Raw genomic sequence first — 26004 nt, 5'->3', positions numbered from 1 at the left:
ATATTTTTTCCCCTTCCCCCCCCCCCCTATTTTTTTATGCAAACGCCGGGTGAGGATTGTTGCACATGTAAGGAGATTTTTTTCCTCTCCCTTTCCCCCCCTTTCCCTCCTCTCTCCTTCCTCCTCCTCCTCCTCTTTTTTTTTTTTTTTCCTCTCTCCTTTTTTTTTTTTTTTTTTCCTCCCTCCTTTCTCGCCACAGTGTTGCAAAAGCAAAGAGCAATAAAAAAACACGGCGGGGGAAAAAAGCAAGCGGGCGGCGGGGCGGCCCGACCCGGCTCGGTTTACCGCTCGGGGAGCGGCGGAGGCCGGCGGCGGACCCCGGTGCTCAGAGCCCGGCTGATTGGAAGGAGCAAAACGCAGCGCGATGGAGGCGGGGGAAAGCGCGATCGTCTCTGCGGGGACTGGAGCGCGTCCACGCCCGGGGCCAGCGCTGCAGAGCTGGCCGCCGTTCAACCGCCGCTCTGCTTCCCCGCCCCGGCCCCACCGAACCCCGGCCCCGCCGAGCTCTTCCGAGCCCGCGGGCCCCCCGCAGGTACGTGTCCCCGTGGCCGAGAACCGCCGCCGCCGCCGTGCTTTGAGTCCCCGTGTCCCCGCCGCCCCGGGTTCGCCATTCGCCGCCCGCCCGCTCGCTCCGCCGGTGGGGCTGGAGGAGGCGCTTTGTTCCTCCCCGGGCTCCCGCCGCCGCCGCCGCCGCTGCTGCTGCTACTCCCGCCGCCGCCGCGCACCAGGCTCGGTAAGGCGCCGCCGCCGCTCCGCCGGGAAACGGGGCTTCGTACCCCATTATGCCCCCGAAAGCGCGGGATTTAGGGGTTTTTCAGGAGAAAGATGACGATATTTTTTTACATAAAGGGCTGGTTTTCGCGCAGGCCCCGCGGGCAGGAAGCCGCCGCCGCCGCTGCTCGCTCGCCTGCCCGGGCCCCGCTCCGCCGCGGCGGGGGGCACCGCGCTGGGGCTCGGGGCGGGGGGGAGCGCAGGGCTCGGCGGCCTCGGTGTGTGCCCCCCCACCCACCCCCCCTCCTCCCCTTTTTCTCCCTCCTTTTCCCTTCCCTTCCCTCTCCTCCTCCTCGCTCCCTCCCTCCTTCCCGCTCGCCCTCCCTCCCTCCCCGGTGCCGCAGCTGGATTTCGGGGGCAGGCTTCCAGCGCTGGGCGGTTGTTTTTCCCCAGCCCCGGTGAGTCCCGCGCCGCGGCGGGGAAGCTCCGCGCCGCGCTCCGCCGGCTGCGTGCCCGGGCTCGTCCGCTACCCACCCCCCCAACCTCCGTTTATCTCCCCCCAATCTTCCCCTCCTTGTATTTTACCCCTCGTCTTTTTTTTTCTCCTCTTATTTTGCTTTTATATTTTTTCCTTCCAATTTTATTTTCCCTTTTTTCCCCCCCTCCCTTTCTCCCCCCCCCCCCCTTCTTTCTTCCTTTCTTCCCTCCGGACCGGGGCTCCAGCCCCCCGCTGGGTGGGTGGGTGTTTCTGGGCTCGAGGAGGGGTCGCGGAGGGGGTGTGTGTGTGCGAGTGTGGAGAAGCAGAAGAAGGGAGGAGGGGGCGGCGGTGGTGGTGGTGGGGAAAAGCGGAGGGAGGAGGAGGGGGAAAGGATTGGGTAGGAGCCGCTCCCCGGGGGTCGGTGCGGGGAGGTCGCGCTGCCCTCGCCCGGCTCGCTGCAGCTGCCCGGCCGCCCCCAGCCGGGCATCCCCGCCCCCCCTTCCCCCTCCTCCTCCTCCTTCTCCTTCTTCTTCTTCTCCTTCCCCCAGCGGCTCCGGCGCCGGGGCTGGGGCTGCGGCGGCTCGGCTGGAGCTCCCCCCTCTCTCTCCTTCCCTCCCTCCCTCCTCCTTCTTCCACCACCACCACCTCCTCCTCCCTTCTCTCCTCTCCTCCTCCTCCCCCCCGTTTAGCAGCCCGGAGAGGTGGGTTTGTCTCGGCTTTATAACCGCGCCGGCTGCACGGGTGGAGGGGAAGGAACGGCGGGCGGAGGCGGGCGCAGCCCGGCCATTGTGTGCCGCGGCGGAGAGCGGCCGGTAACGATGGCAGGATGGCGGATGGGGATGCTGGGAGGAGGAGGAGGATGAAGGGGAGGGGGTGGTGGTGAAGCCGCGGTGCATCGCATCGCGCCGGGGGGCCGGGGGAGCGGAGAGGGGCCGGGGGATCTCCGCTCCCCTGGCCCCCCGGCCTCGCCTTCTCCATTGTCTGCCCGGGGGTTGTGGAGAGGGTGGGGGAGGAAAGCGGCGGAACGCGGCTCGCTGGCGCCCGGGTGGGAACCGGGGGCGGGAGGGGACCGGGGAGGCGCCGCCGGGGCCGCCCGCGCTCGGTCCCACCCGGTTCCTGCTGCCTGGCGGAGGAGGAGACTGGAGCTGGCCGGCGGCGCAGGGCATGTGCGGGCTCCCCGCCTCCGCCCCACGGCCCGGCCCCTTCCTCCTCCTCCTCCTCCTTCTTACACCCCACACCCCACACCCCCCCTCCTTTAAGGCGCAGGATCCGGTCCCCCCCCTCCCCCGGGGGGGATCCCGCAACCTCCCCCCCCGGGGGATCCCTCTGCGCGCGCAGCGCGATCGTCCCCGCCCCGCCCCGCGATGATCCGATGGATCCCTCCCCCTGCCAGGATCCCGCCTTCCGCAGCTGCTCACCCCCCAGCCCCCTCCCGCACCGCTCCCCCGGGGCGATCCCCGGTCGCCCACCCCCGGGGGTCGGGCTGACCCAGCCCCGGCGGGATCCCGGATCCGCCCTGCTGCCCCTCGCCGAGGCTCGTCCCAGGCTGGCCCTGCCCGGGGGGGATCCTCTCGCCCAGCTGCCCAGGGGGTCGCACACCCAGCCCCGGGGGCTGCTCCAGCCCCCGCAGGCTCGTCCCAGGTTGGGGACGATCACCTCTCAAGGTAGCCTCAGAGCCCCCTCCCCCCAGGGGCTGATCTGGCCCCGCGGTGCTTCCCCAGCTGCCCAGGGGAGGTCTTCCCTGGTCCCTTCCGGGGCTCAACCCCCCCCAGGCCCTGAAGGCTCAGCCCCCCCCGGAGCGGTCCTTGTTTGTGCCTCAGGGCGCAGGCAGGGCCTGCACTCCCCGGGTGCCCCCCAGGAGCTGACCCCCGCCCCCCAGGAGCTGACCCCCGCCCCCCAGGGGCTGACCCCCGCCCCCCAGGGGCTGACCCCCGCCCCCCAGGGGCTGGCCCCCGCCCCCCAGGAGCTGACCCCCGCCCCCCAGGGGCTGACCCCCCGCCCCCCAGGAGCTGACCCCCGCCCCCCAGGAGCTGACCCCCCGCCCCCCAGCCCATCCTCCATCCCTCATGGGGCCTGGGGGAGGCCCCAGAGGCTCCCTCTGGGTGATCCTTCTTCAGACCTAGGGCCTGGATCCACCCCCCCGGAGCCTTCCTGGGTCCCAGCTCTCTCCTGGGACCCCTGCATGAGCCCCAGGCCGGGCTCCCCTTCCTCGAGCCTGGGGCCTGTCCCCCCCCGGGATGGTTCCTGCTGCCCTGGGCCTGTCCCCTCCAGGGCGATCCACCCTGCTGGGCCTCCCCCCGCGGCTCTGGGGTGCCCCCACCGAGGCCTTTCGCCCTCTCCCCTCCACTCAGGGTGGGCTGTCCCCATGGAGCTATGAGATCCTTGCCCTGGGATCTGGGAGGATCCTTCCCCTAGAACCTCCCTGTTGAAATGTTCCCCTCCCTGGGGAGCTGCTGGAGCCCTGCTCCCCCCGCTGTGTGGGGGTCTTTCCCTGAAGCCCCCCCAGACAGGCCCTCCCCAAGCTGCTGTGGATCTGGGGGATCCCTCTCTCCTCCAAAGACCTCTATGGATCTGTGGCTTCCTCGCCTTGGAGACTCCTCTTTGGTTGGGGGGAGGTCAAGCTCCCTTGGGGAGATCCCTTGCAACCCTCTTGGCTCACATCCTCTTGACCCCGAGTTTATGGATCCCACCTCAGGGACCCCCCCCCCGAACCCTTCTCCCCTCAGATCTGTGGGGAACCCTCTAAGATCCTGCACCGCTCCCCACCTTGGGGACATCCTGAACCTTTCTTCCCTGCCCCTTTTCTGCCTCCCCAACCAGGCTGGGGGGGGATCACACCATCATTCAGGACCCCCTAGATCACTGAGATTCCCCCTGCCTCCCACCTTATTCCCCTGCCTCCGCTCCAGACCTCACCAGGCTGCTTTTGGGGGCGCACCCAGCACCTCCATTATCTGGGGACAGGGCTTGGGGAGGGGGTGACTCCCTTAGGTGAGGTCCTCCATACCTGATAGGTCCCCCAGCGTGGGCTAATGCTGGGGGGGGGGGTCCTGCTTTGCTTGCAGAGCCGAGCGGGTGGGAGAGACCTTGGGTAGCGCCAGGCAGCCGGCGGCACCGTCCTGGGCGCAGGCAGGTGGAGGATGAACGGCGAAGCCGAGTGCCCTGCAGACCTGGAAATGACAGCTCCCAAAAACCAAGGTGAGATTCCCCTCCCCCCCCCGGCCCCCACCCCAGGGATCCCACGGGAATGCTGCTGCCACCTTAAAAGAAAAGGACCCAAAATGCTGAACCCCCGCGGGACAGCCCTTTTGTCCTTGGGATGGAGGAGCCGCGATCCCAACACGGTGGGGATTGGCGGACCTGATCCCGGGGTGGGGGGCAATGGATGTGTGTGTGAGTGCATGGCAAATTCCCTCCTCTGTCCCCCCCACCCCCAGCATGGAGGATGCTCTTTTCGGCTGGCTGGCACTGCGGGGCGAGGGCGGAGGGCTGGCACAAAGAGGTGCTGCCTTCACCGATCACATCTGGGCTGCATTAAAAGCTGAGCTGTTTGTTACCTTGGGCCTCCGGCTTCCAGACCCCGGGATGACATCAGAGGTTCAAGCTTTTATTGGAAAAGAAGGAGGAAAACAAGGGGAAGGAAAAAGGGGGGGAGGGAAATACAAAAGGAAAAAGGGATGTTTTGTTTTGGGCAGAGGGGATCATAGGAGCAGTCAGGGTTGGAAGGGACCACAAGGATCATCTAGTTCCAACAGATAACGTTACCCCAGCACCCCAAAAGCTCCTCCTTAAGGCCCTTTCAGCCCTCCCTAGCCCTGCTGGACCCCCTGTTTGCCCTGGCTGGCTGCAGTGGGATTGTTGCCCCGAGCGACCCCGGCCTCAGCACGTGTCCCTCCGTGGGTCTTGAGCTGGATTTAATTACACCGGGGCAGCTTTCCTAATATAGCCCCAGCCCCGCCGCTGCCAGGAGAGCCAGGGATAAATCGGTCCCAGGGCACAGACAGCCCCATTCATCTTGCTGGGTGAACTCCTCCGTTCCCCCTGCTGCTTTTTGGCAGCCCCCAGCTGGAGGTGGGGAGCAGGGCACTGGAGGCTGCTGAACTTGGGGTCCTCCTTGTCCTCCCAGAATGGGTTTGTGGGGAGGTTTCTGCAGTTTCTTGGCATTTCCCTGTGGGTTGTGGTTAGTTTGGATGACTGCTGGGATGGGGAGGGGGAGGGAGGGATGGGGGTCATGCAGGGCCAAAGGTTTTGAGAGGTTCCTGTGTTGGAGGAGGGAAACTGAGGCTTGGTGATGGGAGCAAATTTAGGGGGGGTCATCTTCCCCACTTGGTTTCTGCGGCTGTGCTGCTTTGGGGTTGTTTTTTTCCTCCCGATTTCTGCAAGTAAAAATTGGCATCAGCTTCACAGCCCAGCTCTGCCTCCTTGGTCTTTGGAGGCAGGAGAGGGAGCTGGAACACGGCTGGGAAAAAGAGGAAGGCAAAATTTTGGGCTTGGTGCCTCCCCCACCCCAGCTCTGATCTCCCCTGGGGCACTGGTAGGGGTTTCCTGGCTCCCCCTTCATGATGTTTTGAGGCTCTGAAGTTGGGAATGTGGAGACATGTCCAGAGCTGCTGGACTCTCTGCTTTATAGGGGGGCTCTTTCCATCTTTCACACTCCCCCCTCCCCTCCCCATTGATCCCTAATGGACCTGATGAGGGAACTGTGGAGACCAGCTGGATCCCAGACTGTTCCTGCCCCAGCTCCCCACCTTTGCAGGCTCAGGTGAACACGGTGGGAGAACAGTCCTGACTGTGCTCCCCTGACTCTGGCTGTGGCTCCCACGTGTCTTTTAACAACCCTTGTCCAGATTTGGGGTTCAGGGGGCGTTTATCCTTCCCTGGAGTGGTGCAGAGGCAGAAGCAGAGGTGGTGTTTGCATGCGTGCTGAGGTAGAGCAGAGGAGAGCTGCAGCAGTTCTGGCAGCTTGTTCTCGTTCCTGGAGGTGGAAGGAGAGAGTTGCTCCCCTCAGATCCATCATGGGCTGTGCTGTCCCCATCTCACCAGGATGCTCTGTGTCCCTTGGCAGCTCTGAACACCCCAGCCCTCACCTGGCAGAGATGTGGGGCAGGGAGTGCCATGGAGAGTGGGTCCTGTGCCCGGAAAGTCCTTGGGCTTGGTGCCCTTCCCAGGCTGAAGCAGACAGGGCTGTGTGGCTTTGGTCTCCTCTGCTCCTCCTCCAGCCCATCCCTAGGGAGCTCTCTTTCTGCTCCCAGGCCCTGCTGCCTTTCCCCAGGGCCACCCAGCTGCAGAGCACCCAGAGCTCCTCTCCCTGGCTGCTGCAGAAGCTCAGAGCAGAGAGCCCAGCACAGGAATTCCCCTGGCAGGGAGGCAGCTCCAGAGTGGTGCTGGATGGGATGTTTGGTGCTGGGATATCCTGCCTGCTGCCTGTCCCAGCATGGGCTGCTGCCTGGCCTGGCCTCCTGGCTGCTCCAGGCTGCCCAGCTTTGCCTCGTGCTCGTCCTGCCGTCCCAGCAGCTTGTCCCTGTGGGAGCTGGGGACACTCCTCCTGGCAGTTTGGGAGATGTTGGGGTGATAGAACCATCACCCCTACACCATCAGGGACCTCCCTGGGAGATGGGTGGTGCTGTGCTGGGCTCTGCACCTCCTGGCTTTGTGATCTCTGAGCTTTGACCTTGGCAGAGGTCAACATGGAGCTGGGTGTTGGGAAGGCTCTCCCATTAGAAGGAAAAGCAGCGCTGTTGGGGGGGATCCCATCGCTCCAGATACATCTTTTCCACTTGGGAAGCAGCTTTCCCTGCTTCCTCCTGGGCTGGAGGGAGTGTGGCTCCTATCTCCCTCCTCAGGGTTTCGCTCCCGTGCGCAAGAAGCGGCCCTGCTGCTCCCTCCCGGCGGAGCCACCTCCTTATCTGATGGTGGCCCTGGGATGAGCCAGTCGCTCTGGTTTGCACCCAGTGGATTTTCTAGCTCTGCTCTGATTGTTTTGGCCTGCAGAAAGTTGCTCCAGGCTGGTGGGAGCAGCCACATGCCTTTGATCTTTAATCTCGAGAGGCAGCACGTGGAGATTACGTGTCCCGGCGTGCGGCCCGGAGCGGCACACTGGGACCTGTAGTCCCTAATCCCTGATGGGAAGGCTGCCTGGCCCAGGGGCTGTGGTGCCTGTGCCCTGCCTGGCCCAGGGGCTGTGGTGCCTGTGCCCTGCCTGCCCCAGGGGCTGTGGTGCCTGTGCCCTGCCTGGCCCAGGGGCTGTGGTCCCTGTAGCCTGCCATATCCTACCTGGCTCAGGAGCCATGGTCCTTGTGTCCTGCCTGGCCCAGGACCTGTGGTGCCTGTGCCCTGCCTGCCCCAGAAGTTGTCGTCCCTGTAGTCTGCCACGTCCTGCCTGCCCCAGGAGCCATGGTCCCTGTGCCCTGCCTGCCCTGGGAGTTGTTGTCCCTGTTGTCTGCCATGCCCAGCCTGCCCGGGGAGCCGCAGTGCCCGTGCCCTGCCTGCCCCGGGAGCCGTGGTGCCCGTGCCCTGCCTGCCCCGGGAGCCGCGGTGCCCGTGCCCTGCCTGCCCGGGGAGCCGTGGTCCCTGTGCCCTGCCTGCCCAGGGAGCCGTGCCCAGCCTGCCCGGGGAGCCACGGTGCCCGTGCCCTGCCTGCCCGGGGAGCTGCGGTGCCCGTGCCCTGCCTGCCCGGGGAGCCGCGGTGCCCGTGCCCTGCCTGCCCGGGGAGCCACAGTGCCCGTGCCCTGCTGCTGAGGCTGTGTGTTTGCTGCCCAGACCGCTGGTCGCAGGAGGACATGCTGACCCTGCTGGAGTGCATGAGGAACAATCTGCCCTCCAACGACGGCAGCAAGTTCAAAACCACCGAGTCCCACCTGGACTGGGAGAAAGTGGCTTTCAAGGACTTCTCGGGGGAGATGTGCAAGATGAAGTGGATGGAGATCTCTAACGAGGTAACCAAGGGCCCAGCATCCAGGGACCTTCCAGGGACCTTCCAGGGACCTTCCAGGGCTGCTTGAGTCACCCAGGCTCAGCACCTCCACTCCTCAGCCCGCAACGCTGACATCATTTTGCTGCCGTTGGCGTTGTGCATCCTTTGGAGGCGGTGGGGCAGGGTGTTGGCTTGGTGGCACCATGAATCCCTGTGGGGTTGTGCCGTGCCCAGCATGGCCTGGTGCTGAGCAGGGACCTGCCCTGTGCCCCCTGCACAGCCTGCTCACGTTGTGGCCCTTCCTTACCTTGCAGGTGAGGAAGTTTCGGACTCTGACAGAGCTCATTATGGACGCTGAAGAGCACGTGAAGAATCCCTACAAGGGCAAGAAGCTCAAGGTACTAAGAAGGAGTGAGGATCAATCCCTAAAGGGCACCTCAGGCAGGGTGCTCTCACCCATGTGGCACCTCAGACCAGTGTGGCTCTGCCACCAGAGCCCCTGCAGGCACCTCACAGCCCGTAATCCCCACGGCTGACTGCCCAAGGCTCTGGAGGCCATGGGCTCTGGGCCTGGGCCAAGTCCAGGGTACATTTAATATGGCTGGCAGTGGTGCTGGCAGCCTGCATCCAAGTTTAGCACCAGAGGGGGTCGGGAAGCTGCTCTCCTGTTCCTGGCTTGCCAGGTCGGGTGGGTGCTGCTTTCAGCCGGGCAGCCCCAGGGCAGCCAGGGTTCTAGCCAGGAGGTTGGTCCTGTTCCCTCCTCCTGCCTCAGCTTCCCCTCCTGCTGTACAGCTGCTCTGTGCCAACAGCTCTGGGTGGCTGGAGGCTGCTCCTGGGATACCCAGCCCTGGCATATTGTAGTTCCTGGGGAAGAGAGCCCTTGCTGAATGTAAGCAGTTCCATCTAAACATGAGGAGGAACTTCTTAATGTAAGGGTGACAGAGCCCTGGAGCAGGCTGCCCGGAGAGGTGGTGGAGTCTCCATCTCTGGAGACATTCAAAGCCCACCTGAACATGTTCCTGTGTGAGCTGCTCTAGCAGATCCTGCCTTGGCAGGGGGGTTGGACCTGGTGATCTCCAGAGGTCCCTTCCAGCCCCTCCCGTTCTGTGACTGTTCCCAGGGGTTTTGCCCCTCTTGCCTGCCACGCTGGGGGGTTCCCATCCTGGGGAGCTGCATCACCAGTGAGGCTGGATGGAGGCAGGTCACCCCTAATACTGGGGGGAACTGGGAGCTGGTGGGATTTGGCTGTGCCCTCTGCTGTGCTGCCAGTGCCAGCACTCAGTGCCTGCCACTCTGCTGTCTCCCCAGAAACACCCTGACTTCCCCAAGAAGCCCCTGACTCCCTATTTCCGCTTCTTCATGGAGAAGCGAGCCAAATACGCCAAGCTTCACCCCGAAATGAGCAACCTGGATCTCACCAAGATCCTGTCCAAGAAATACAAGGAGCTTCCTGAGAAGAAAAAGGTACAGGGAAGGGGAAAGGGAATCAGCAAGACCCTCCTCCTCTGAGTGCCTCTGTGTGCTGGGCTCTGTGTGCCCAGCTCTCCCAGCAAAACCAGGAGAGCCCAGCCTTGAGCTGGTGAAGGTTTAACCCAGCTCTCGATGGGAGAAGCCCAGGTGCTTGTTTAGTCCTGTCAGACCAGTCCTTTCCCTGGCCTGGTTGCCAGGATCTGTGGGGTGGAGGCTGGCTGGGTCTGTCCATGGGTCCAGATCTGGATGGTGACTTTGCTGTGGGGTGGATCCATATTAATGCTGCCTTTAAATCACACACCCTGGCCCAGCGAGGGATGGAGGAGCAGGCTCTGCTCCAAGCCATGGGAGATGCTGGGAGGAGAGCTGCCCATCTCACCTCCAGCTCTGGAGGTGGCCTTGGCTTTGGCCAGAGGCCAGGCAGGTGTTTCAGGTGTCCCAGCTCTCAGTCTGGATAGACTTGCCACCAGCAGGAGAGTTCCAGGGCACAAAGCCCTGCTGTACCCTCTTGCACAAGGCTTTCCAGAGCTGCTTGGGTGCAAGGAGGAGGGGGAGATCCTGCCTCTGTATCCATGGGTGGACTGGAAACTCTCAGCTGGGGGCTTTAGGACCAGTCTGATGGGCTGGGGAGCCCTTGAGTCCCTTTGAAGGTCGTGGGTGCCCAGCTGGCAGGGTCCACAGGGATGTCTCTGCCTGCCTGTTCCCTGGTGCTGATGTCCCTCTCCACCTCCCTGGTGGCCTTGTGTCCCCAGATGAAATACATCCAGGACTTCCAGCGAGAGAAGCAGGAGTTTGAGAGGAACCTGGCGAGGTTCAGGTGAGCAGCCAGCCCCTCTGTGTCACCCCAGGCAGACCCAGTCCCCCCTCCTGTGTGTAGCTCACAGAGGGAGGCCTGATGGGCACTGCAGCTTGAGGGCAGGATGGAATGGGGGAGGTGCTGGGGGAAAAAAAGGAAGGAAAAGGTGCTGAGAGCAGGCCTCCAGCTGGGAAACTGGGGGAAGAGAGCTGAGGACCATGCATGCTCTGAGGGTTAGGGTCTTGAAGGAGAGGACCTATCCCAAGAAGGCTTGGAGAGATGAGCCTTGAGGTCCCTTTCAGCCTGGGATTCTGTGACAGGAGCCCTGCTGCCAGCACTGCAAAAAGCTGAAGTGACTACCCCATTCCTCCCAAACCTTCCCTTTGGATGTGGTCACTGTGACCCAGGTGGATGCTGCTCCAGGGGTGCAGCCCTGCCCAAGCCCAGCAAAGAGGATGCTTTTAGCCACTGCTGCCCAAGAAGGACAGACCCCAAGCCCTAAACCCCAGTCCCTAAACCCCCTCCTGCTCTTTTGGGACTCGTCCCCCCTCACCCCAGCATCTGAGCCCATGGAGGCTCAGCCCTGCAGTGAAGACTGGAGAGGTTTAGGGGGAAGGTTTAGCTTGGTTTAGGGGTGCTTTCCTTCCACCTGCAACCTCCCTGACATTCTCCCTTGCCCACCTCCCTGCCGGGTAAAGGGAAGACCACCCGGACCTCATCCAGAACGCCAAGAAATCCGACGTCCCCGAGAAACCCAAGACCCCCCAGCAGCTGTGGTACAACCACGAGAAGAAGATCTACTTGAAAGTGCGTCCAGATGTGAGTAGGGTGGGTGGGAGTGTGTGTGTGCGAGTGTGGAGGGGTCCTGCCCCCTGCTGCTGCGGGCAGAGGAGGGGGAAAGGAGAGAAGCGTCGTAGCAGGGCGGGGAGGGGCACGGGCTGGAGGACACCGCTTAGGAGCTCCCAGCAACCCGGACCGGAGGTAAGGACAGGGCTCAGCACGTCTGGAGAAGAGGCTCGGGGCTACAGACCCCACTTTTTGCCTGCAGTGGAAGGGGTGACCACAGCCTGAGGCAGGGCAGGAAGAAGGTTCCCAGCAGACAGATCCACCTCTGGCCATGGCCCTCACCCACACGCACGCCCCCTGCCCCGGCCACGAGCTCTGCTCGCAGCCCCCCCGCGGCCCCGAGCTGGGTGCCCCGGGGCTGAGGTGATCAACCTGACTATTTTTTTATCCCTTTTTTAATGAATTTTTTTCCTTTTTTCCCCTTTTTTCTTTTTTTTCCCCCTCCTATTTTTACCTCTTCTTTTTGTGGGTTTTACCCCTCTGCCCTCACCTCTGGCTTTGGGTTTTCAGGCCACCACGAAGGAGGTGAAAGAGTCGCTGGGCAAGCAGTGGTCTCAACTCTCCGATAAAAAGAGGCTGAAATGGATTCATAAGGCCCTGGAACAGCGGAAGGAGTACGAGGTAGGGAGCAGCCTCACCCATTCCCCCCCTCCACACTCGTCCCTATGTTCACTCTGAGCCACTCTGCCTCAGGGCCACAGCCACCAGCTGCTAGCCAGCCTCACTCAGTAGCCAGCGTCGGGGTTCAGCCAGGTCCCTGCAGGTCCCTAGTGAGTCTGAGCCCTGCCTCTTCCAGCGAGCTTTGGGGAAAGGCAGAAGTACTCCTGGGGAGAGAGGATTAGGGCAATGGTTGGCTTCTCGTTCCTCCTCCTCTGGCCCCCAGCCAGGCGGGGATTGGAGCCCCTCTCCTGACTGCTCTCCACCCTCTGCAGGAGATCATGAGGGACTACATCCAGAAGCACCCCGAGCTGAACATCAGCGAGGAGGGCATCACCCGCTCCACCCTCACCAAGGCCGAGCGCCAGCTCAAGGACAAGTTTGATGGACGACCTACAAAGCCACCTCCGTGAGTCCTGCCCCCTCCTGGGCTGTCCCTGCAGGGTCATGGCCTGCCTGGGTGCACACTGGTTCTTGCTAGCAAGGAAAATGGAGCTTGGAGAGCCCTGATCTTTTCTGGGACTGGGCACAGGCTGTTGATGACTCTGGAGTCACCATCACTGGAGGTGTTCAGGAAGAGCCTGGATGAGGCCCTTGGTGCCATGGTTTAGTTGATCAGATGGTGTTGGGTGATAGGTTGGACTTGATGGTCTCAAAGGTCTTTTCCAACCTGGTTTATTCTATTCTAATTCCTACCCTATCCTACCCTATCCTACCCTATCCTATCCTATCCAAACTGATCCTATCCTATCCAAACTGATCCTTGACCTGGACCAGAAATGAGGCTGTTCAGCCTGGAGAAAAAGAGGCTGAGGGAGAGACCTTTTGGCTCTCTACAGCTCCTTGAAAGGAGGTTGGAACCAGGTGGAGCCATGGAACAAGTGACAGGATGAGAGGAAATGGCCTCAAGCTGTGCCAGGGGAGGTTTAGGTTGCTCAGGAGGAGCAATTTCTTCCCCCAAAGGGTTGTCAAGGTCTGGTCCAGGCTGCCCTGGGCAGTGGTGGAGTCCCCCTCCCTGGAGGGCTTTCAAAGCTGTGGAGCTGTGGTGCTGAGGGCCATGGGTTAGTGGTGACCTGGCAGTGCTGGGCTGTACTGGTTGGACTTAGTGATCTGAAAGGTCTCTTCCAACCCACACAACTCTGATTCTATGAAATGCACACTGGGTACACAGCTGGGGGAGGTTTCTGGTGGTGCTGCATGCTCCAGAGGAGGGGCAACCCCCTCTAGCTTCCCTCAAATCCAAACACCTCTGGCACAGCACTTCACTGCCTGGTACACTCCAGGGGGCATTGTGGGGGGAGGGTCTTTCCCAAGACCCTCCTTAGCTCTGCAGAGAGGACATGGGCAGGACAGGTTGTCCCTAATGCTGGCTCCCTCCTTGGGTTGCAGGAACAGCTACTCCCTGTACTGTGCAGAGCTGATGGCCAACATGAAAGACGTGCCCAGCACCGAGCGGATGGTGCTGTGCAGCCAGCAGTGGAAGCTGCTCTCCCAGAAGGAAAAGGATGCCTACCACAAAAAGTGTGACCAGGTGAGGGCCCAAGGGTGGACAGACAGGTGGACAGGCAGGGGTGGGTAGCAGTGCTGTGGGGAGGGAAGATGAGGATGGGAGAGCTTGGGCTACAAAAGATGTTGGAAATGAGCTCCTCACCCTTCCCCAGTGCCTGTTCTTGGCTCCTTGACCACCAGTTCCTTGTGAGGTCCTTGGTCACTTCTATGGAGCCCTGTAACAAGTGACAGGATGAGAGGACTTAGCCTCCAGCTGTGCCAGGGGAGATTTAGTTGGGCATGAGGAACAATTTCTTCCCCAAAAGAGTTATCAAGGCCTGGCCCAGGCTGCCCTGGCCAGGGGTGGAGTCCCCATCCCTGGAGGGGTTTCAAAGCTGTGGAGCTGTGGTGCTGAGGGCCATGGGTTAGTGGTGACCTGGCAGTGCTGAGCTAATGGTTGGACTCAATGTCCTTAAAGGCCTTTTCCAGTCCAAACAATTCCATGATTCTGTGTCGGTCCCTACCCCCCAGTCCGTGTATGTGGGACCAGCAGATGCTGAGGGGGGTGGGGAGGGGGTTGAGGCTGGGTCAGGGACTGCATGAGGCAGGGCTGGACTGGGAAGGGGTCTCTGTGTAACCACTCCTCTGATCTCATCTCATCTCATCTCCCTCCAGAAAAAGAAAGACTACGAGATCGAGCTCCTCCGCTTCCTGGAGGTGAGTGCCGTGGGGGTGCCTGGGTCATGGGTGCAGGAGACCCCAAAGGTGGGGAGGGGCTGAGCTGGGTTAAACAGGAGCTGCACTGATGCTGTCCTCATCTACTCCCCCAAAAAGGTGTCAGGGCCCAGCCATATATGGTGTGCAGAGATGTTTGTGCATAGCCTTGACCCTTCCCCAGCTGCCCTGCTGCCTGACCAAGTGTTTCCCAGTTGGGCACTGGGAGGTGGAGACCGGAAGGGAAGTTGGGGCTGAGCAGAGGGCTGGTGCCGGAGGTGGAGGTGGGGTTGAGGCTGTGGCTGAGCAGGCAGCTCTGTCTCTCACTTCCTTCCCCTGGCTGAGCTGTAGGTGGGGGGAGCTACACCAAGGCCACCCCAGCACCCTGCTTGGTCCCCAAGCGGATGTGACACGGTCCTGGCAAGGGCAGGAGGTGGAAAACCCAGGGGTGTGTGCCCACATCTGGCCACCTGTCCCCTCTGTCTTCACAGAGAGGAAGCTGATGAGACTGAGGCAGGGAGGGGACAGAGCTGGGGAAGAGGGACATTGCCCAGTGAGGGGAGTGACACAGGCATGGGGACACCCAGGCTGCACACCCAGGCTTGCAGTGCCTGATGTTGGCCCTGGCTGAGGCAGCTTTTGGGTCGGGACAACCGAGTGTGTTAGTTCCCCCCTACTGCACCCCATCTTAGCCTGTGTCTCCTCCTGTGCCACCCAGAGCCTACCTGAGGAGGAGCAGCAGCGGGTGCTAGGTGAGGAGAAGATGCTGGGCAGCAACCGGAAAGGGGCAACGAGTCCTGCATCCAAAAAGTCCTCACCGGAGACGGGCAAGGTGAGACAGGCAGCTGGGGGCACGTGGGGCGGGGCGCTCGGAGGGCTCTGGTCCTCGCTTCTTCCATCTGCTGGGGTTGGAGGCTAGCAGTGTGAGGCAGGTCCCTGTGTGGGCTCAGCCACGGCCCCCTGTGTGCCCCCCAGGCCAGCTCAGAGAAGCCCAAGCGGCCGATCTCGGCCATGTTCATCTTCTCGGAGGAGAAGCGGAAGCAGCTGCAGGAGGAGCGGCCGGAGCTGTCGGAGAGCGAGCTGACCCGGCTGCTGGCCCGCATGTGGAACGACCTCTCTGAGAAGAAGAAGGTTGGTACCTTCCTCAACCCTTCTCCCCCATCCTGGGCATCTCAGGGAGCGCTGCCTGCCCTTGTCACAGAGTCAGCCAGGTTGGAGGAGACCTCCAAGATCATCAAGTCCAACCGATCACCCAGCCCCGTCTCATCAACTAGACCGTGGCACTAAGTGCCTCCTCCAGTCCTCTTAAACACCTCTAGGGATGTTGACCCCACCACCTCCCTGGGCAGCACATCCCAAAGGGCAACAACTTCTCTTTCTGGGAAGAACTTCTTTCTAAGATCAAGCCTAAGCTTCCCCCTGCACAGCTTGAGACTGTGTCCTCACACTGCCAGGGGCTCTGTCACCCCCCAGACCACCACAGCTCAGGGATGGTTGTCCTCAGGAGCATCATCACAGCTGCTGGCCACACCAGGGGGGACCACGAGCTGTGCTCTCTCCCTCTCATGACCTGGTGGGTCAAAACCCAGCAGCTTAAGTGGCCTTGGAAGGTCCTCAAGCCTCAGTTTAAAGCCTTGATGGCTTTCTTAGTAGGGTGGGAGTCCTAAGATGTGGGTGTGCATGTTTGGGGGGGCTGCTGGTGCTGCCCTGGGGACAGCCCTGGGGGAGGCTGTGGTGTCCTGCTCGTGCTTGGTGGCTGTGGGCTTGTGCTCAGGGGGCTTTGGTGCCCCTTCACCCCCACCCTGCCCCTGTGCAGGCCAAGTACAAGGCGCGAGAGGCGGCGATGAAGGCGCAGTCAGAGAAGAAGCACAGCTCAGATAAAGAGGAGCGTGGGAAGCTGCCAGAGTCCCCCAAGACAGCTGAGGAGATCTGGCAGCAGAGTGTCATTGGGGACTACCTGGCTCGTTTCAAGGTGAGGAGTGGGCTGGGAGAGGAATCCCAGAGTCCCAGCATGGTGGGGATTGGCAGGGACCTCTAGAGAGCATCCAGTCCAGCCCCTCTGCTAAAGCAGGGCACCCACAGCAGCTTGCCCAGATCACAATGGCCAGGGGGGGCTGAAAGCTCTCCAGAGAAGGAGAGTCCACAGCCTCTCTGGGCAGCCTGCTCCAGGCCTCTGAACCTTCACACCAAAGAATTTTCTCCTCCTGTTTAGATGGAACCTTCTGGGTTCCAGTTTGTGCCCATTGCCCCTTGTCCTGTCACTGAGCACTGAGAGGAGCCTGGCCCCAGCCTCTTGCCCTCCAGCCTTTAGATATTGATAAATCACAGAACCACAGAATGGTTTGGGTTGGAAGGGACCTTAAAGATCATCCAGTTCCAACCCCCCAGCCATGGGCAGGGACACCTCCCACCAGCCCAGGTTGCTCAAGGCCTCATCCAACCTAGTTTGGAACATCTCCAGGGAGAAGACATCCACAACTTCCCTGGGCAACCTGTACCAGTGTCTCACCACCCTCACTGTAAAGAATTTCATCCAGATCTCCAGTCTCAGTCTCCCCTCTTCCAGCTTAAAAACCTTACCCCCATATAAATATGCTGGAAGTGGGATCATCACTCCTTGCACCTTCTGCCCTGCTTGCACACACAAAGCAGCAGGGAGCTGGGGCTGAGTGCCGTGTGGAGGACATCAGGGGCTGGCAGAGGATTGGGTTGGGTGCCTCATGGTCCTTGGGGTAGCACCCTGGGCATCTTGAGTACATCTGACTCGGTTGGTTGTGCCACAGAACGACCGGGGAAAGGCACTAAAGGCCATGGAGGCCACCTGGAACAACATGGAGAAGAAGGAGAAGCTGATGTGGATCAAGAAAGCAGCAGAGGATCAGAAGCGATACGAGGTGGGTCCCTGCCCCTTCTTGCCCTGCCCCTGCAGCCAGTGCTGGCCCTGTCCCCCCTGACTTCTCTTTCCTCTCTGGCTCAGAGGGAGCTGAGCGAGATGCGAGCTCCTCCGTGCTCCACCAACTCTACCAAGAAGATGAAGTTCCAGGGAGAGCCCAAGAAACCTCCCATGTGAGTACCTGGGCTCCACACAGCTGCGTCTGGCTGCTACCGGGGGGTGCGGAGGAAGCGTGGGGCTGGACTGTGGAGGGAGGGAGGGATGGGTGGTGGTTGGGGTGGGGACACTTTCTGCTTTCTCCATGTGCTCTGCCTGAGCTGAGCCTTTGCTCTCCCCCTCCCTGCAGGAACGGTTACCAGAAGTTCTCTCAGGAGCTGCTGTCCAACGGGGAGCTCAACCACCTGCCGCTGAAGGAGCGGATGGTGGAGATCGGCAGCCGCTGGCAGCGCATCTCCCAGGGCCAGAAGGACCACTACAAAAAACTGGCAGAGGAGCAGCAGAAGCAGTACAAGGTGCACCTCGACATCTGGCTCAAGGTGAGTGCTGACCCCCGTGGGGAGCACTGGGTGTGGAGTTGGGGGGGATCAGTTGTTCTTGGGCTTTGCTCGCAGCCTTCCTCTGGGAGCCTGCCAGCTGCAGGCCCTTTCTGTGTGCTTGGGGTTTTGTAACTTAAAAGGCCTTTAAAAATGATGTGTGTGTTGGGGGGATGTGCCCTGTGTTGGAGTTCTTCCCCTCACTGTCCCCCACTTCAGCTCTCTCTGGTCCCTGACCATCTCTCCTGTCTCTGCAGAGCCTCTCACCCCAGGAGCGAGCTGCCTACAAGGAACACACTTCCAATGTGAGTATCAAGAGATAAGAATAGGAATAGGATAGGACAGAGTAGGATAGGATAGGATAGACCAGGTTGGAAAAGACCTCAGAGATCATCAAGTCCAACCTATCACCCAACACCATCTGATCAGCTAAACCATGGCACCAAGGGCCTCATCCAGGCTCTTCTTAAACACCTCCAGGGATGGTGACTCCACCACCTCCCTGGGCAGCACATCCCCAGGGCCAATCTCTCTTTCTACGAAGAACTTCTTCCTCACCCCCAGCCTAAACCTCCCCTGGCACAGCTTGAGACTGTGTCCTCTTGTTCTGGTGCTGCTTGCCTGGGAGAAGAGACCAACCCCCAGCTGTCTACAGCCTCCCTTCAGGTAGTTGTGGACAGCAATAAGCTCTCCTCTGAGCCTCCTCTTCTCCAGGCTGAGCAACCCCAGCTCCCTCAGCCTCTCCTCCCAGGGCTGTGCTCCAGACCCCTCCCCAGCTTTGTTGCCCTTCTCTGGACACATTCCAACAACTCAACCTCTCCTAAATTGAAGTGCCCAGAACTGGACACAGTACCTGAGGTGTGGCCTAACCCAGTGCTGGCCTGGGGGGAACCTGGGGTAGGAGGCTTTGGGTGAGGTGAGGCTGTGCAGGAGAGCCCCTCAGCCCCATCGAAGGGGTTTAGTTCCCCTGGGCACTGGGAAGTCACCAGGCTTGAGCCCCCCCAGCTCTGAGCGGGTTTGTTTTGTTGCCTCTCCCTGCAGAAGCGCAAGAGCATGGGGAAGATCCGGGGGCCCAACCCCAAGATGAAGCCAACGATGCAGTCCAAGTCGGTGAGTGCAGCACGATGGCCACGCTGGGGACGTCCAGCAGCTTCCTCCCCTGGGGCACCCACACCTCTTGCTCGAGGCTGCCTGCCCTGTCCCTGAATCAAGAATCAAGGGCCCTTCTCAGATCAGTACTAAATCTCCCCAGATCTGTGCTCAAAACCCACCCAGGTCTGGTTTTGCCCCCTCCCCTCAGTCTGCAGTGTTCCCTCGCACCCGCTCCAGGAGCCTGTTTTGGGGTCTCCCAGGTGCTGGGTGGGAGCCACCTTGGTGGCTGGAGGAACCCCAAGGCTGGTGGCCGAGGATGGGGCGTTGCACCCATGGGTACTGGTGTCCTGGGTTGCCCACCTGTGACCGGCCCCTTGCCACCCCACAGGAGTCAGAGGATGACGATGACGAAGAAGAGGAGGAGGAAGACGACGATGATGACGACGATGACGACGATGACAACGGCGACTCCTCGGAGGAAGGCGGCGACTCCTCGGAGTCCAGCAGCGAGGAGGAGAGCGAGGATGGGGATGAGGTGAGGCTGCAGGGCCTGTGCCAGGGGGAGGGCAGTGGGGCCATCCCGGGCCCTGCTCCGCTCCTGTACCACTCTCTCTGTGCCCCCACTCGAACCCCTCACCCTCCTCCGGGGCTGAGGGAAGCCTGCACCCAGGCTCAGATAGGACCAGGGCAGAGGAGCTCCTGGGAAGCCTGGAGGGCGACATAGAATTGTGGAATGCTAGGGGCTGGAAGGGACCTCTAGAGATCATCCAGTCCAACCCCCCTGCCAAAGCAGGGTCACCCAGGGCAGCTCACACAGGAACACATCCAGCTGGGTTTTGAAAGTCTGCAGAGAAGGAAGCTCCACAACCTCTCTGGGCAGCCTGCTCCAGGGCTCCAGCAGCCTCACAGTAAAGAAGTTTCTCCTCATGTTGAGGTGGAGCCTCCTGTGTTCCAGCTTGTACCCCTGGCTCCTTGTCCTGTCACTGGGCACCACCACCAAGAGCCTGACACCTTCATCCTGACACCCACCCCTCAGATATTGATAGACATTGATCAGATCCTTCTCTTCTCCAGACTCAACAGCCCCAGGGCTCTCAGCCTTTCTTCTCAGGAGAGATGCTGCAGTCCCTTCACCCCGGGGAGGGGGCACAAGCTCAGCACTGCCCTCTCCAACCCCTGCCAGCCCCGGGGAGGGTGCGAGGAGCAGCCGCGGGGGCGTAGTTAGGAGCAGCCTGGGGATGGAGACAGGGGAGGGCTGGGGGGAGGGTTGGGAGGAGGGGGAGGGGTTGTGTAGATCCCAACTTTGCCTCCCTCCCCACAAGAGCGAGCAGAGAAAAAAAATCTCCTGTCTCTTTCCTGCTGGAGATTCTGAGTCTGGTCTGGGCTCGGTTTGCGCCAGTGTGAATGCCAGCAGGGTCAAAGCTTTGCACCGGTGCAACTGAAAGCAGCCTTGGCTGGATGGCGCTGGGGCCAGACACCGTGTCCGTGCCTCGTGCTCCCCCCGGGACAGGTGAGGTGTCTGACCCCCCCCTTCACGCCTCTTCCTTCCCCGGCTTTAGAGGAGGGGAAAGCGAGGCAGGAGGCGGCTTTGGGTCCCCTACCTCGGAGCGGTGGTAGCGAGGCAGTGGCAGAGGTGAGGGCAGCAGGACCCCCGCGCGCTGCTCCGGCACGCTCCCCGCGCACACCTCCCTCCCCCAGCAGCTTCGGCCCCGCTGTCCCGCACCGCCGCCCCCCGGCTCAGTCCGTGCAGGCTTAGTGCCTTCTCCACTCCCCCATCCCCTTCATCTCCGGCCCCGGAGGGAGGGATGAGGTTGCTCCCCGTGAGGTCGCTCCGCTGGTTTTGTGCTGCAGTGGGGGAGGGGAGCAGGGAGCAAAGGGAAGCTGGCAGCCAAGGCTTCCCTCTGGCCCTGCTCTTAACCTCTGCACCCTCTCTGCCTACTCCCCCCCCGCCCCCACTGCAGAACGACGAGGATGACGAGGATGAGGATGATGAGGACGAAGATGACAACGACTCGGAGGGCAGCAGCAGTTCCTCCTCCTCCTCGGGGGACTCCTCCTCCCCCGACTCTGACTCCAACTGACCCAGCCACGCTCTTAGTAACGTCGTTTGGTTTCTCGGTTTCAGTCCCAAATCCTCCCCACCTCGGCCCCCCCACAAACCCTCATGTCCTCCTCTTCCTCCAGCCCCTCCAAGTGAGCTGCCAGCCCCTGCAGGACCCCCCCCAGACCTGGGGAGCAGGAGCTGAAAGGAACCCTCTGCCAAGCTCACACCATGGAGAGGGAGCTGGGAGCTGCTCCCCACCACGTGCTGGAAGGGGAGATAAGAAGGGGGGGAGGAAACTCTCCCCCCCCAAACACCCTCAAATCCTTCCCACCCCCCCTTACCGAGGAGGAGGGGGGGGCAGGGGGCCACGATTCTTTTTTGTTGTTGTTGCTGTTCTTTTTTGGAGATTTCATTCTTTTTTTGGAGGCTCTCCCTGTCCTCAACCCCTTCACCTCCTTGCTACCAGCTCTGGACTTTATAGAAACAAAACAAAAAACCACAGGAAAAAAAAACCCGCCCCCACCCCCATTGTTTTTTATTAAACCCCCCCAAAATGGATTAAAGAAACAACCCCCCCCCCAACACCCCCCCCAGACCCTCCTGGCCTGCCCCAGGCAGCAGGCGTGGAGCATGAGCAGAGTTGCTCAGGACTCAGCTGTTGGGACAATGTCTCTGTCCTCCACCCCCCCCCCCCTCCTTTTTCTTCTCTACACCACCCCCCTTCCAAACTCTCAGCGTCTTGGGGGGACACCACCACCCTCACCCCCCACCCCCCCCCTGTCAAAACCCACCCAACCAACCCTTGTACAGTCTGGAAGCTGCACCAGGAGCTCCCCCCCGCCCCCCGCAGCCCAAACCCCAGGACCTCTGCATCCACGGCACTTGGGAACGTCGGCCACGGCCCCCCCCCCCCCGCCCCGGCGCGGCCTCACGGAGTGTGGTGGAGGGGGGAGGGGAAGGGGGGGGGGGCACGGGGATGGATGGATGGATTTGGGGGGGGGAAGAGGGGGAGTTTTGTGTGGGGGGAGGGGGGAAGCGTGCGTGTGTGTGCGCGCGTGTGTGTGTGCGTGTGTGTGTGTGCGTGTGTGTGTGCGGGAGCGTGGGGGGGGTGGGGTTAGAGGCGGGGGGGGAGGCTGCTCCTCTCCCCCTCCCCATGCCTGGTGACCAAGTGGGGTGGGGGGTGGGGGGTGGAAGGGGGGGCACGGGGGTGCTGCCGGCCCCCCCCCCCGCGTGCTGTCGGTGGTTGTTGTGCCGTTTGTACTTTATTTTATTCTTTTTGTCGGTGTCGTTGTTTTGGTTTTTGTTTGGTTTTGGTTTTGGTTTTTTTTTCCTTTTTATAAAACGAGAAAGAGTCAGCTTTTTTTTTTTTTCTTGACACCCCCCTCCCCCAATTCCATCCCCATTCCCTCCCCCCCCCCCAATTCCATCCCCATTCCCTACCCCCCCCCCCCAATTCCATCCCCATTCCCTCCCCCCCTCCCCAGTTCCATCCCCATTCCCTACCCCCCCACACCAATTCCACCCCCTCTCCCCCACGTTTCCACCTCTGGTGAAGCTGCTCCTCTCCCTTTGCCCACACTCCCCAGGTACCCCCCCCGCCCCAATTTGCACCCCCCCCCACCCCCGGGGGTGTGTTTTGCTCTTCCCCACCCCCCCTTATTGTAAATATTGCTGCGGTTTGGGTTTATGGGGGGGGGGGGGGGCGGGGGGGGAAACGCTGCCCCCCAGGAGGGGGATGGGGCTGCAGGGACCAGGGTGGGTGCAGGGGGGTGGGGAGGGGACTGGTGGCACATATCTGGGCCCCCCCCCCCCCCTTATTTTTATAGCAGACACAAGCACCAGCAATCCCACAGGTTCCTGTGGTGTCCCCTTCTCCCCACCCCCCAAAAAGAAACACCCAGTGCAAGTGGGGGACCCCCTCCTGAGGCACCCCCACACACACGTTATGGGCAGGGGGGAGTCACAAGGTTTGTCCCTTCTGGTCCCCTCCCGTCCTGTCCCTGGAGAGGAGCTGGGCTGGGGGGACAGGATTTGGGGCACCTCAGGGGAAAGGGGGGGCATCTGCTGCTCCCCCCCTCCCCAGGCTGGAGGGGGGGGCTTTTTCTCCCCTGTGCTTTAACTTAGCCATTTCCCACCCAAATCTCAGCTCAGTGAGGGGCTGAGCAGGGGGGAGGCAGAGGGAAGGGGGAGGCAGATGGGGGCGAGGGGCAAGCTGCAGGTTTGGGGGTTCCTTAGTGTGGCACACCCCCCACACCCCCGGGTTTGCTGCTCTCAGCACCTCAAATCCATGCCCCCCCCAAGACCTTGAGTCCCCCCCAAAACACAACTGGGGACCCCTCAGTGCTGGGGTGTGTGGGGGAAACAACATCCCCCCCTACAGCCCCTCGCCTCAGAGCGGGCCGGATGAAACGGGGTGGAGGTGTGGGGGGGGGGGGCTGCACCCAGGTGCCTCCCCACCCCCTCCCCAGCACAGACAATCCCCCTGGAACCTGGGGTCCCCGAAAGACCCCAGCCAGGGGTGTGTGTGACCACCCACACCCCCCCCACTCCATCTCCATCTCTTTGCCTCCCAATCCCTGCTTCCAGTTGGGATTTTCCTTTCACTCCCTTCCCCCCTCCCTCAGTTTTTATTCTCCCCTGTGTCCCCCCCCAAAAAAAAAATCAATCCCCCAAGGGGAACCTCAACTTTCAGCTGAAGAAGCTTCCCCCCCCCCCCCCCCCCCAGCGCCCTGCTCGTGTTTTAGTGGCTGTTCTTTTAGTACAAAACAAAAAAAAGCCTAAAAAAGCTAAAAAAGAAAACGAAACCTTTGGGGTTTTTTTTCCTTTGTTTTTTTTTTTTTGCTGTTAAAAAAAGAAGAAATAAAATAGTTTAAAAAAAATGGAATAATAATTAAAAAAAAAAAAAAGAGAAAAAAATTCTTCCAGCGCTGCCAAGGGGGAGAAAAAAAAAATCCTTAGCGCTGCGAGAGGATTGACCCTGAGTGCATTTTGGCACTGCCCTGCCCCCCTCCGGGCTCCTGGAGGTGGAAGTTCTTGTGGATTCCAGGGGAAAAAAAAGAACAAACAAACAAAAAACGAAAGAAAAAGAAGAAGAAGAAGAAGAAAATAATAATAAAAAAGTTACTTAAATGTGAAAAAAAAAAATAAATTCAAAACGCTTTTAAAAAAGTTTTAAAAGTTTAAAGAAAAAGAAAAAAGACTAAAAAAAATAAAGACTTAAGAGTCTAAAAAAAGGAAAAAAGACTTTAAAAAATACTAAAAAAAAAGAAAAAGGAAAAAATACTTTAAAAAAAAATTATAAAAAAAGAAAAAAGACAAAAAATAAAAAAGAAAAGAGGGAGGGGGAAAATGAAGAAAAAAATGTAAAAAAAAAAAGAAAAAATTAAATAATTAAAATATAAAAAATAATAAAAAGACCAAAAAAAATAAAAGGGGGGAAAAAAAGGTAAAAAAAAGAAAAATATTTTAAAAAATTAAAAATACAAAAAAAAAGGGAAAAATGTAAAAAAATAAAGAAACAAACAATAAATTAAAAAAAAATTAAACATTTAAAAAATACCAAAAAAGGAAAAAAAAAAAAAAGGGAAAAAAAAAGGAAAAAATGTTTTAAAAAATTTTTTAAAAATTAAAAAAATATAAAAAAGACCAAAAAAAAAGAAAAAAAAAAAAAGGAAAAAAAAGGGGGGGGAAATGTAAAAAAATAAAGAAATTTAAAAAAAGTTAAAATATTAAAAAAAGAAGGAAAAAAAAAGACAAAGAAAAAAAAGGAAAAAAAGGGGGGAAAATAGTAAAAAATTAAAAAAATTAAAATATTAAAAAAGAAGAAAAAAAAAAGACAAAAACATAAAAATAAGGAAAAAAAACCTTCCTCTTTTTATTCTAATATTTAAAGAGTGTTTTTGTAGGTTTAAAAAAAAGACAAAAAGACAAAAAAAAAGGAAAAGAATAAACTTCCCTCCTCCGCTCTTTGCCCCTTCTCCCTCTCCCCCCCTCCTCCCCTGAACACAAACAAAACCCCTTGGGAATGCCGGGGGTGGGGGTTAGGGGGCTGTGTGTGCCCTCCCCTGACCCCCAGCTGGGCCTTGCCCTTGGGTCCTGCCCCCCCCCAACCCCCTCCCCCTTTTCTTTTTGGCTTTGGTTTTTGTTTCGGTGATGGTTTAATATATTGTTGGTTTTTTTCCTGAGGGTTTGGGGTTTGGGTTTTTTCCTTCTTTTCTTTCTTTTTCTTTGGGTTGGTTTGGGGGTTTGGTTTTTTTTGCTCTTTTTGGTTTCTTTTGTATAATAAAGTGACAAAGCAATGGCTCTGTTCTCATGGCATTACTATAAAAAATAAAACTTTAGGAAAAAAAAAACAAACAACAAATTGGGGCTGAGCAGTGGTTTTTTGTAGCCCTCTTGTTGCTGGGGCGGGGGGGGAGCTGGGGGAGCCACAGTATCGCAGAAGAGGAGGCTCAGGGGCGACCTCATTGCTCTCTACAACTACCTGAAGGGAGGTTATAGCCAGGTAGGGGTTGGTCTCTTCTCCCAGGCAACCAGCACCAGAACAAGAGGACACAGTCTCAAGCTGTGCCAGGGGAGGTTTAGGCTGGAGGTGAGGAGAAAGTTCTTCACTGAGAGAGTCACTGATCATTGGAATGTGCTGCCCGGGGAGGTGGTGGAGTCACCATCCCTGGAGGTGTTCAAGAGGGGATTGGATGTGGCACTTGGTGCCATGGTCTGGTCATGAGGTCTGTGGTGAGAGCTTGGACTTGGTGGTCTTTGGGGTCTCCTCCAACCTTAGGGTTACCAAAAGGATTGGTGGGAGATGGAACGGAATGGAATGGAATGGAATGGAATGGAATGGAATTAACCAGGTTGGAAAAGACTTCAGAGCTCATCCAGTCCAACCTATCACCCAGCACCATCTGATCAGCTCAACCATGGCACCAAGGGCCTCATCCAGGCTCTTCCTAAACCCCTCCAGGGATGGGGACTCCACCACCTCCCTGGGCAGCACATCCCGGTGGCCAATCTCTCTGGCTGGGAAGAATTTCTTCCTCACCTCCAGCCTAAACCTCCCCTGGCACAGCTTGAGACTGTGTCCTCTTGTTCTGCTGCTGCTTGCCTGGGATTGGTGGGAGATCCAAAAGGATTGCTGGGAGACCCAAAAGGGTCGCTGCGGTTGTGTGGATTGTTGGGAGATCTAAAAGGGTTGATAGGAGATCCAAAAGGGTTGTTGGGAGACCCAAAAAGGGCATTGGGGCTGTGGGGATTGCTGGGAGCTCCAAAAGGGGCACTGGGGAGCTGTGGGGATCACTGGGAGATCCAAAAAGATCTCTGGGGAGCTGTGGGGATCACTAGGGATCTAAAGGGATTACGGAGGAGCTGAG

The 26004-nt window shown here is 59.4% G+C and overlaps 1 protein-coding gene across 10 annotated transcripts; it reads left to right on the top strand.

Annotated features, from left to right (window-relative positions):
* On the top strand, nucleotides 1-21990 carry UBTF (upstream binding transcription factor). Of its 10 annotated transcripts, none has more exons than XM_068166465.1 (22): nucleotides 1-733; nucleotides 4255-4387; nucleotides 7949-8124; nucleotides 8417-8500; nucleotides 9411-9566; nucleotides 10325-10389; nucleotides 11067-11175; nucleotides 11725-11835; nucleotides 12147-12280; nucleotides 13261-13402; nucleotides 14035-14076; nucleotides 14792-14905; nucleotides 15049-15204; nucleotides 15890-16045; nucleotides 16857-16967; nucleotides 17051-17139; nucleotides 17313-17502; nucleotides 17757-17804; nucleotides 18541-18609; nucleotides 18980-19126; nucleotides 19991-20101; nucleotides 20553-21990. In XM_068166465.1, exons 2-22 carry the CDS (start codon nucleotides 4330-4332, stop codon nucleotides 20670-20672), a joined length of 2388 nt encoding a protein of 795 aa, XP_068022566.1. In that variant the 5' UTR covers nucleotides 1-733; nucleotides 4255-4329; the 3' UTR covers nucleotides 20673-21990. The 10 variants fall into 10 exon arrangements, with proteins under 10 accessions (XP_068022566.1, XP_068022563.1, XP_068022562.1 ...); XM_068166462.1 differs by having other exon boundaries at nucleotides 2-532; nucleotides 11067-11187; XM_068166461.1 differs by having other exon boundaries at nucleotides 2-733; nucleotides 11067-11187.
* The last annotated feature ends 4014 nt before the right edge of the window (nucleotides 21991-26004 follow it).

The sequence above is a fragment of the Melanerpes formicivorus genome, unplaced genomic scaffold (genome assembly GCF_026170545.1).
Source record: "Melanerpes formicivorus ecotype bairdi unplaced genomic scaffold, bMelFor1.0.p_v2 SCAF_100, whole genome shotgun sequence".
Classification (NCBI taxonomy): domain Eukaryota; kingdom Metazoa; phylum Chordata; class Aves; order Piciformes; family Picidae; genus Melanerpes; species Melanerpes formicivorus.
Note: the sequence above shows the minus strand (reverse complement) of the source record. Positions and strands in the feature narration are given on the sequence as shown.